General features: G+C 49.9%; 1 protein-coding gene across 1 annotated transcript in view; it reads right to left on the reverse strand.

The window, feature by feature from the left end:
• LOC135242613 (neuron navigator 2-like) overlaps positions 1 to 12,083 on the reverse strand; it is a 139,392-nt gene that overhangs the window by 85,688 nt on the left and 41,621 nt on the right. The window contains exon 6 of the mRNA XM_064313763.1: positions 10,544 to 10,692. Coding sequence (XP_064169833.1) covers positions 10,544 to 10,692 — 149 coding nt within the window. The remainder of the gene's footprint in view (positions 1 to 10,543; positions 10,693 to 12,083) is intronic.

Genomic DNA, 12,083 nt, shown 5'->3' on the forward strand with positions numbered 1-12,083 from the left:
CGGGCGCGCTCCGTCATCCCGCGGGTCGCTGTGCTGTCGCCCTCCGACGGCTCTGCGGGGGGGGTGGGGGGGGGCGAGAGGGGGATACAAGAGAGCAACCCAGTCAGGTCCGCCCCAACGACCCACAGCCTCCCACTGACCCCAGGTCACCTTCAGCTCTCTAAGCTCTCAATTCAAGGCCACCCAAGCTGGTCCTGGATCAGCACGATCCCCCCGAAGCTGCGAAATCCGCTCCATATAAGGCAGCGCCAGCGCGTTCTGTTTTACTCCGGACCTCACGAGCGGACGAAAACCCCGCCGTTTCAAACAAAGCCTCCGAAGACGCCCTCAAAGTAAACCCTGAGCCATTACAAACCGCCAAAACACTAACAAACGAAGGGCAGGTCCTCTGAGCCTGTTTAAAGTGGCGGGGAGCAGCCAGCGAGGGGTTTATAAGTGTCCTCGCGTGCGCCCGCGTTAGCGGTGTGTATAAGCCCGGCGTAGCTCACCGCCAACGCTCTTACTCCGCGGCGCGACGCGAGCCTCGCGCTTTTAAGTCGCGTTTTTTTTTTAGAAGGCTACCCGCGCGCGCGTCCTGCCGCACACACCTGGTCCCGGTTTTGCAGGCGCGTGAAACCCCTTTCGGCACGGGACGGAAAGAGTCCGAGCCTAAACCTAAAAAAAACACTAACTGGGTGTGCCAGTCTGTACGCACCAAACAAAACCCTTTGTAAAAAAAAATAAATAATCAGTTTCACATTCAGGCTCTCAACAAATTCGGCCGCTGGCATTGGATAGCAAAGCCAAGCCGCGCTGAGTCACAGCGGTCGGTTACGATTAACGTGACTCAATTAATGCCAAAACGCTTGAAGCCATTTGCCTCGTCCTCGTCTCAAAGCGTCGTTCGCGAATCTGGATCGCACACACCTGTCAGCGCTCTGCTACTCAGACTGCACATTGAGAAACCCTTCCAAGCGAACGAAAACACGACAGGGAGGAAGTTATTTGCAGACTCACAGACAGAGAGAACTCTCCTGCAGCGCCCGGCCGAAAGCGGCTAGGTCCAGCGGTACGTTTGCGGGAAAGCTCGCGGTACGTAACGTGTCTCTGCTATGTACTATTCGGCCCGTGTGAACCCCCCCTGCCCACCCCCCCACCCCGTGCCCCCTTCTCCCGTGGGCGGGGTCAGGCCGCTACCCTCGGCTCGCTGGTAAACCCCCGCCAGTGGCCCCGCCCCCCCCTCCAGGGCTTCCAAACCAAATGACCCCCCCCCCCTCCCCCTCCCCCCGGCCCCTGTACACCAAGCACACATCCCACTGCTTCTGCTCAGCCCCTGTACGGGATAACACCTTCATTCAAACACTGTGAGAATCGGTCCACACTCTCTCCCTCACATGAACAGACACACACACACAGACACACACAGACACACAAACACACACAGACACACGCAGACACAAACACACATACACACACAGACACACAGACAAACACACACAGACACACGCAGACACAAACACACATACACACACAGACACACAGACAAACACACACAGACACACGCAGACACAAACACACATACACACACAGACACACAGACAAACACACACAGACACACAAACACACACAGACACACGCAGACACAAACACACATACACACACAGACAAACACACGCAGACACACACACAGACACACAGACAAACACACGCAGACACACACACAGACACACGCAGACACACACAGACACATGCAGACACACACACACACACAGACAGAGACACACAGATACATACAGATACACACACGCAGACACACACACACATATGCACACACACACACACACACACACAGACACACACACACACGCACACACACACACACACGCACACACACACACACACACGCAGCCCACTCTGGCGGCTCAACGCCCGCAGAGCAGCGATCCATCACGGTTCTAAAACCCAGCTGTCATCACAGGCACGGTGGAGAGCTACCGCGGCCCAGCTCAGCGATCTGTCCTCACGCTCCTCGTAACTCAAACCTTCGCCACCGCGGCGTCTATCAAAAACCGCCCGTCGCCACGAAACGGCCTCCCCGCCTCATAGCGCGCCCTAAAAACACCTCCGGGGGGGGGGGGTATGACTGACTGACACCGGGCGTTCTGGACGACCTTAAAAATCGGACCGCGCTGACTCCTTCGCACGGACCGCTGGAATTCCGCTCCGCGGCGCTAAGACGTCACTCGCCGCGCAGGCTCGACGCTAACCCAAAAACAGCGCCGGGTTTCGCACGGCTCGGCTTGGGAGCTGCAGGGAGAGCCTCTATGACCTAGCCTACGCTAACTGTGTGAACTGGACCTAATGTGTTCACGGCTATGGATAACCGTTACATAATGCGTATTGTACCTCATCGGACCTGTGTGCTGTAGTTGTGCCAATGACCGTCAGTATGTACTTATAATACGTCGCTTTGGATAAGAACGTAGGCCAAATAAACGTAATGTATTATAATTTGTGGTATCACTGGTAATATCTCCTGTGCTTACTGTTACATAATGTGTATTGTACCTTATCGGACCTGTGTTCCGTAGTTATTATATATATATATATATATATATATATATATATATATATATATATATTATATATATTATATTACAGGCATTTAGCAGACGCTCTTATCCAGAGCGACTTACACAACTTTTTACATAGCATTTTACATTGTATCCATTTATACAGCTGGATATATACTGAAGCAATGCAGGTTAAGTACCTTGCTCAAGGGTACAACGGCAGGGTCCTTACCCGGGAATCGAACCTGCGACCTTTAGGTTACAAGCCCAGTTCCTTACCCACTGTGCTACACTCCGTCCTTGTTGATCCAGTGACCTTCGGTATGCACTTATTGCACGTCGCATTGGATAAGAGCGTAGGCCAAATAAATGTCATGTAATGTCTCACGGTGCAGGGAGGTGCGGGCCGTGTTTAAGACCAGCTCGCTCCCCACCGCACGTTCGCGGGGCTCCACGGCCTCCTCCCGCCTTGAAACAATTAGCGCGCGCGCTAATTAAGGAAGCCCTCAAAACCTGCTCCCCGGTTTTCCCCGCATTTCGCCCGCCCCGGTCGAGAGCAGCAGCAGCAACAAAACCAGGCAATTAGCGAACGCTTAAGACCGATTAGGCCCCGCGGAAAAGCGGGTCAAATCCGCTAACTGCTTCCTCTGCGAGCGGACGGTTAGCCGCGACCGTAGCCGCGGCGGGAGGCTGGAAGTGAGACGGGCGCTTCGGAAACGGAAGAGCCGTTTTGCAGAGTTACGCTCCGCTGCGTGGGGACCGGGGGGGGGTGTTGGAGGAGGGGCGTCCCACACAGAAACGCCACGCCAGCCCCTCACTAACCCTTCCCCGCGCGGCGCCATTTCCCAATCCGCGCGCCGCCTGCGACGTTAGCAGAACGTCAAAGGAACGTTCGGGCGAAACCCGCGGTGCCTCTCGTAACGACGCACTGGAACGCACTGCGAATAAAACCACAGAGCATCTGCCACAGTGTGAGTTCATCCACGGATGAAGTTCAGCACTTCGCTATAACAGAATTTTTAAGCCCGCGACAGCAAGAGTAACCTGATTGGCTTCGTATGCTTCAAGCCTTTCTGTAACCCGGGGGGGGTGGGGGGCTCAAGGGCTCAGCCAGCTTACTGGGATATCCAGTGCTGCACCCCCCACACCCTCACCCAAACCCGACCACCACTGCTGTGCTCTGGAGTGGACCCCCTGTATCACGAGTCAAGAGGAGGGTGATTTCATTCGCCAACAGCACTCAGAGTGCGCCGTTTGCTACCCCGAGCCACTTTAATGGAGCGCTCCTCGTCTGCTGTTGGAAGTTCACCAAGCCGGAAAACAAGCGTAATTGCATTAGAGGGCCAAACTGTTTGTCTCCTTACTTTCGGCAGTCACGGGCTTTTCATCGCAACCCACCAAAGCCTTAAACTAATACGAAATACTCCCCTCAGGGGGAGGCAGCCCTGGTCCCGGAGTGGCTGCGGTGCTCCTCGTTCCCGTGCCGTCCAAACGCACAGAAACGTAACGGGACTGATTATCAGGTTTGACGAACGCGGATGACGTGCTGATGCTAGTCAGCAGATCGCTATTCAGGGCTATATGTTCCAGCTTGGGCTCCTTAATGGTCATCACACTCTGGCAATCGCACTCAGATGGAACAGAACCAGTAACACTCCAGGACGAGGGTTGCTTGCAAGATTATACAAATCTTGTATATTAGCGGCTACATGCTAGTAGCGTGGTATAATGCAGAGATACCGTGGAAACCCTGTATGAATGTTGTTGGTTAAGCTTTCAAATACCCATTCATTAAATTAGATTAGGGCCGTCACTCCAGTCCTGGAGGGCTGCAGCATTTAAGGCCATGAGAACAAGGTATGTGTTGACTCTTCAGCCAGTCAATGGCTCACATTAATCACTCAGGATGAAACACTGAAAAACCAGCAGAGATGAAGGCCCTGCAGGACTGGAGTTTGACGCCCCTGAATCAGACTGTATGGTGGACAGGCTATACTATGTTGAATATCACAATGCTGAAATATCCGTAAATGTTTTTTTATCCTCGTTTGTACTTTACATCAGTTTTTGTGGTCAGGCACGTAAGTAGACGGCAACCAAACGAAACGTTTGTTCGATGTCGCGCGACGCCGAATTTGGGACGGGTTCTCCGCGAATCGTACGGCAGGGGAACGTAAGGGCAACGTTCAGAGAACGCCGAGCCGCCACCCCACAACTAATGACGGTTTCATGAAGCAGTTGAGACCTTGGCCGTTGCGCTCTTGTGAGCGAGTCGGACAGTTTTCTCTTGTTCCGAGTTGCTGACAGACATGAACGAACGCGAATGAAACCGCCCGGCCCCGCCTCCTCCTCTCCGCTAACCGTCCAGCAGAGGGGCTGACACCACCGTGCCAGGACCCCTACGGTAACCCCACAGGCACGGGTTCCACTGGGCTGCTGATCCGGGGAGAAGACCGAAGGTGTGACATCACAAACACGTGATCGGAATGTTCTTGAGTGAACGTTCTAATGCTGATGTCACAATCGCAACTGGAAAATTGAAAGCAGCGGAGTTCTAGAACACTGGCTTTTGTTAAAACATTCCTTATTACTCCTATACCCTGCAAAGGATTAAGCGAACTTACCAGGGAATGCAAATGGCGCTTAATGGATCTCATTTGCCTCAAAAGGGTTTGCCCTTTTTTTGTTGTAAAGGATTTCAAATGAAATACATAAAAAAACCACTCATGTAACATGTCCTGCTATAGCATAGCTGAGGTGCACTTCCAACATTGGCAGTGCGTACATGGCTCTTCCCACACAGGACTGTCAATGATAATAGAACATTGTTGTAAGATATTATACAACTTGCATTTAGCAGATTCTCTTAACCAGAACAGCTTTTACGCCCTTTGCGTTTTTACAGAGTCCATATTTATACAGCTGGATATATACCTAAGCAATGCAGATTGAGTACCTTGCTCAAGGGAAGATGTGTGCTACCTGAGAATCGAATCCATAACTTTTAGTTTACAAGCCCAGTTCCCTGCCCATTATACTGCAGCAAAGTTGATTCATTTATTTGCAAGTTTACTTCCACAGGGACAGAGCACACTAATCAGCATTACTGTAAACGCGCCAGCATTAGCCAGCTGGCTAGATTTCAACGGCAAGTTAACAAGACAGAAAGGCTAACGAGGACGAGACCACATTTCATTAGCGACCGCACGGCGTGCATGCTAATACTGTTATTACTAATATCCACACCGCCTACAGCACAGAGGACGAAAGAGGGAAAACCCAACATTTTTAGGAATTCAGTACCAGCTGAGCGAAGCTTTAACAGACCTCATGTGCGGACGCGCGGAGACCAGGAGTCCGGTTTGCGTAAAAATCCAGGTGACGGACGGACGCGCGGGCCGAAGACGGCGAGGAACGCGGAGACCGGCGGTGCTGGCCGGGAGAGACGGACTCCGGAGATCTGGGGCCCCGCTGCCCGGTGAGACAAATTAAACCCCCTCCCCTCCCCTGCGTCTCTCTCTATCCCTCCCCCTCTCTCTCTCTCCGACTGTCCCTCTCCCTCTCTTTCTCCACCCCCTGCCAAATCCTTCACTTTCTCACTCTGAACAGCCACTCCCCTTTGAGCAGTCAAACTACCCCCCCCCCCCCAAGTACAGTAATCACGGCTCAGTGAAAGCTCGACCGAATCTTCGACACAGCGACTGCATGCTAACAGACGCATTTGCTCCATTAGGCCGAGGCAGACGCTGGAGACCGGGAGCTAATCGTCGTCGTCTCAACTCAAAGCCTTCATTTCAAGTTGTAATTAAGAGTGGAGGCTTTGAGTTCACTAAGAGTCCAGTCTATAATATAACACTGAAGAAGAACTCCGTGACTCCAGACTTCAAATAAGGTGTAGTCATGGGAACAAAGCAGCCGTGCATCTCCTATATTAATATAGCCATGGGGATTAGCAGTTGTATGTCATGTTATTATGGTAGTTAAGTTAGATATTTTGGATGTAGGCTAAGACTCGTCGCTTGGTGTCAATTTCTACGTTCCTAAATAAATCCCAGGAGTAATTCACACACACGCCCCAAATGCATCCTCCCACCCCCCACTGCAGGACCTCACTAGAACCCTGTCTGGCATTCTGTCCACCCCATACGCTGACCCACACATCCCAAGTTATCAATACAACATTACCGACTGTGTACACAAGCCAGCATCTTCACACAGACTCCCACCCTGACCTCAGCAGCAATAAATCTCACGCCGGGCCCAACGCAAGGCCGTGGTGGACGCCGCACAATCATTACAAACACAAGCCGAAGAGGAAACGCGTAAACTTGGCTTAGGAAAAACCCAGGACCCTTAAGATAAAACAAAGGTGGAAAAGGACATGCACGTCCGCCCATCTGCGCATAACACTCCGAGAAACAATATGAACTCATACCCATACTGCAAACGATGTTTGTTTTTGCCTTTTAAAAACCCCGCTGGGGTATTTCAGATGAAAAGCACTGCGGCGAGAGAAACTTCATTACGCGTGACGTTGTTATTGTGTCCCACAGTCCCACGTCTCGTTTTACACAACACTTTGAAACACATGAATGTTGCAAACAATTTACAGTCATAAAAAAACAAACATTTCAGCAATGGAATAATATGGCAGTATACTAAATTTGAATATATTAAGGTCAAAACAAAAACTGCAACAATTCGCAATGTATGGGCGTGTATAAAAATTACTGGCGATTTCAGATATTGCAAGATATAAAAAAAAACATTGCTGGGATTATCATATTATTACCTCTATGTGTAATGACACTTACATGTCCATGTGTACGACCATAACTCCGGTTTCCCTCACACTGTCCAAAGACATGCAGGTAGGCTAATTGGAAAGTCTAAATTGCCCACAGGTATGAGTGTGTGAGTGAATGGTGAGTGAATGGTTTGTCTGTCAATCAAATCAATCAAATTTTATTTGTATAGCGTATTTTACAGCAGTTGTCACAATACGCTTTACAGACAACCCTGGCCTAAACCCCCACAGGAGCAAGCCTAAGGCAACAGTGGCAAGGAAAAACTCCCTGTGGCAGATGGGAAGAAACCTCGGAAGGAACCAGGCTCCAGGGGGGAACCCATCCTCCTCTGGTCGGCTCAGGGTGCCGACTGGTGACCAACATGTCAGTCACTGTGTCCCTGCAATAGATTGGTGACCTGTCCAGGGTGTATTTCTGCTTTTCACCCAGTGCACGCTGGGATAGGCTCCAGCCCCTCCAGCTCCCCAGCAACCCGGACCAGGAATAAGCAGGTCAGATAATATATAGATGGATGTAAATCCACGTATTTAATAATATAACGCAGCATATTCAATTTCTCTGAGGGAAACCCAGGCTCACACAGCGAGTTGCAGATCAGAAGCGGCGCAGCGCTAGGCTAACTTCATTAATCTGCGTCAGCGCGTCCCCGCGGTCCTCAGACAGGGGAGCTGGCGGCGGCTCCGGGTTCACCTGAACTGCTGAACTCTCCGCTCTCTGCAAACGGGGCGAGAGACAACGGGGCCCTGTTCCCAGGCTAATGTTTAACCCCGTCTGTGCCACCAGTGCTGTGCTGGCGCACAAGGCCATTTCCGTAAAAACATGCGGGGTCGAACTCGGATCAACTGGCTAGCGCACCAAAAAAACAAGTTAAGAACGTCGATCGGCGCAGGAGACAGAGCAGGTCATTGGCCGCGTGTGCGAGCGGGTTTATGCGCACGGACGATGGGAAACCGGCGAGAAGGTTTTTATCGAGTGATGTTGATATTAGACAGAGATTTAAAGGGGAAGGGCTCAATGATTGAGCACCATGACTGACATGCACTTAGAAATAAAAAATAATAGCTGACACACTGAATGTACACCAGTGATACACACAAACGCGCACAGATGCACAGACAAATGCACATACGTGATTGCAGTCACAAACACAATGTCTGACACACATGCACACAAATATTCACACTCGCAAATGAGAACCCAAACAAAAAACTGAAGACAGAAATTTTATTGCAAAATAACAGTCGCTAACACCAATCGCATGGCCGGAAGCCAAAGTAGCCACTCCCACTTTCCAACCCTGGGCACGTGCGTTCCACTACCACACTGCTTTTGGTCTGACATCAGAACCACACACCTGCCAGCCAATAACCCTTTAAGATGTCAGATCACAAATATGCGATTAGAATGTTCTTAACTAAACATTCTGATGCTGATGTCACAATCACTGCTGGTAATTGAAAGCAGTGGAGTTCTAGAACACTGACTTAGAATCTTGAAAAAAACATTCCAAAATTCCTACGTTTCAAAGGGTTAAAAGAGGAAATGAGCATGTGGGTTCCTGGGAGAGCTGTTTTGCCGGTGCAGGCTGTCTCTGTGGGACATGTGCCTGGTACGTGCCCCTGCCCCCCCACCCCCCCCTCGGCACGACCCATTAGCGCTGCAGTAATAGCGCCTCTGTTGACAGTCCGGTCATTACCCATAAATCACCCACGCCGGAGACAGCTTTTCTCCCCGCGCGGTGTTCCTTAGCAACGGGCAGGGTTTTAACCCTTCGCCCAGCCAGCTTCACCCCAATCATTTCTCGGCCAGGAAGGTGTTGGGGAACAGGACCGCGAACCGCCAATCTGGATGCGGAGACGGGGTTTCCACGGATGCGGGGTCCCCAAAGATCGGTGAGAAAGGTTCGGACTGACTCCTGCAAAAGCAGGAGACTGCGGACATTTTTACGGTACGTAGTGAGAAGTTCTGGATAATAATAACGTGCGTAGACTGCTCCACCAGCTGCACGGTCAATATGTCCACCGTGTGACCCCCAATCCGAACCTGAACTGTCTGAGATCCATAGCTGTCCTGAGCACGCCTGTAGCTTGTTCTATTCTTGGGTAGAAAGTACAGTTGAAAGCTGTCCACTCCATTTTACAGGATGGGGTATTTGCACTGCGGGATCTGCTTTCGGGGTTAAGACGTTAATCTCGCGATGCAGCGAACTGGACCCGTGGACCGCGACTGCCGCGGGCGGTGGTTAGCCTAGCGGGCCTGACGCGCGCGCTAACGAGGCTAGCGTATAATAGCGCCGCCGCCGCGTCGGGCAGCCGATCTGCTCCGGGCCCGAGGATTTCCCATGGTGCACTGCTCTGACCCGGGCCCCGCGCCTCCGCGCCCAACATCGAGGAGCTCCAGCTCATACCCGCTCAAAAACTGTTGTAAATGACATCTGAGCAACAACTGACAGCTATTTCACTAACCAGGCGGGTCCATCAAATACTACTTTCAGACTGGATTTGGTTTTTGGGTCCCAAAAAGAGGGAATTTAACTCATCTGGATTCATTTATTTCTTAAGGGGGACATATCAGGCACTTCTAGATATCACACGGGATCTGTCCCTTGGTAAAGGAGCTCCATTATGCCTGTGTCCTACATCCTAAAAATGCTTAAACACCCAGATGCACCCCCCACACACGCTCACAACTAACAGGACCCTACGACTTTAGAAGCCCAAGAAAGAGTCTAATAAAATAATGACTCAAAAATAATGAATTGCAGAAGAGTAGTGTCAGATATACCGACTCACAAGGTCCTGAAGAGTTACCACGCAACTACATCAAAACTAAGAAATAAAATGGCAATAAATATGCATTGCATGACTTGCTATGGAATTGGTCTGCACCTCCAAACCTATGGGCTTCCACTATTTTACAACCCTTTTTGTGCACAATATTTCATCATAATAAATATTTTTTAAGGTATATTTACAAAGTATCAACATAAACTATACTGCCCACACAGTAAAATAAATGCATCAAGAAGGTGGGAAGATTAATAGGCTACATTGAAATGTTACACTTGTTTCATCTGATACATGGTACGTCACCCTGATTCTAACCCTAACCCCGATCTGTTCCACACTGTTCTGAGATACATTTGTTCGTTGTTCGTTTTCAACGCAGTGGCCAGGGACTCACCTCTGTCGTGTGCGCTGACTGGGGTGGGGGCGGGTTTGGACTTGTCGATGTTGTTGAAGCTCTGGCTCCGTCTGTTACCGGCGCTGGTAGACGCGCGAGGCTTGCAGTCGCTGCCTGCAGCCGACATCCTCGCGGTCGGGCCCGGTAGCCTAGGGGTCCGACCAGAACGAGAGACACAGAGTGACGGACGAGAAATGAGAGCGGCCGTTTCTTCCTGAAGCGGGGAACATGCATCAAGAGGCGCGAGCTAAAACCGCTAACGGGTTAAACTAGCACGACCACAGTGATGTTCAGACCCATTGATGACGTCCAATATGATATCAATTAACTGTTAGTGCTAATTACTTCCCGAGACCGCTGCAACAGAAGGAACCAGCTACAAAACCAGTCTCGGTATGTCGTAACGAAATAAGCATTGTTTGGCAGGTGATGACCGTCCTTACCCCCGTCTACTGCGCGGTAGGCCTATCACTTTAATATGTTGTAGCCTATGCACTGGAGATTTTATCGTGGCAAATTGGCAATCATAGGCACATTTGCATGTAGTACCGAATCCCTCTAGCATATCCATCAGATGGAGTTAGAGTCAACTCCTGCGTCGGGATCAAGATTGATTTTTATGACTGAGCAGTGGCGAAGCTCCGAGAGGATTGACTACAGCGCGGTTAGCGCGCTACCGCAGGTGCACAGATAACAGCGAGACTGTGATCTGGGATTACACGTAACGACAGAGCTGACATTTAAATAGCAAGTCAGCCCTTTTCTCCAGTCTTATCGCACGGGACACAATCGGTGTCAATAGGCCTGCAGATTTATTCTAGACGTCTCGCGCAGAGTCCTCATGAATTGCAAATTTCACCGGCGGGAGAGACAACGCGAAGCTCACAGCACCGGTAAGAGGATTACAGGCTTTTAACGTAGAACATCGAAACCCTAATTTTCCATTTGTGTTATTCTGAATTGGCAAGTGTGTTTAATTCTTTTCTTTAGCCTGCCGAGAAATAAAACCTGTTTTATCTACCTCATTTGCCGTGACAGCTGGTTCCTCACACAAAATGTCAAATTTTAGTACAGAAACCTTCCACGTGACAGCTTAGCTGACTTCATCTTTAAATTATCATAATTCTTCTTGTCTTCTCAACAATAAAAAATACTATAAAAATACTAAATTAAACCCGTGTACAGTTGTGTATGACAATATTCCGAAAATTACAGCACCCGTAATCTCATTCATGAGTATAAAGAAAGTAAACATCACAGAAAATTGCATATAATTGCAAATAATTTCACTGTGATAGGGGTACATTTATAAGATCAGCAGATAAGCGTGTACAGTAGACAGGGAGAATAAATATAGTTAATCACGCAATCAAAGATAGTGTTAGACATGGATGAGCAATGGGATCAGCAAGCATAAGACCTAATGCATAAAAGAGTCATGTCACAAAATTAATGTACTATTTCAACGAACAATATTATAAATACTTTGCACCCTTCAGCCACTAGGTGGCGATACTGCACCGCCTTCATGAACAGCAAT

The sequence above is a fragment of the Anguilla rostrata genome, chromosome 16 (genome assembly GCF_018555375.3).
Source record: "Anguilla rostrata isolate EN2019 chromosome 16, ASM1855537v3, whole genome shotgun sequence".
Lineage (NCBI taxonomy): Eukaryota > Metazoa > Chordata > Actinopteri > Anguilliformes > Anguillidae > Anguilla > Anguilla rostrata.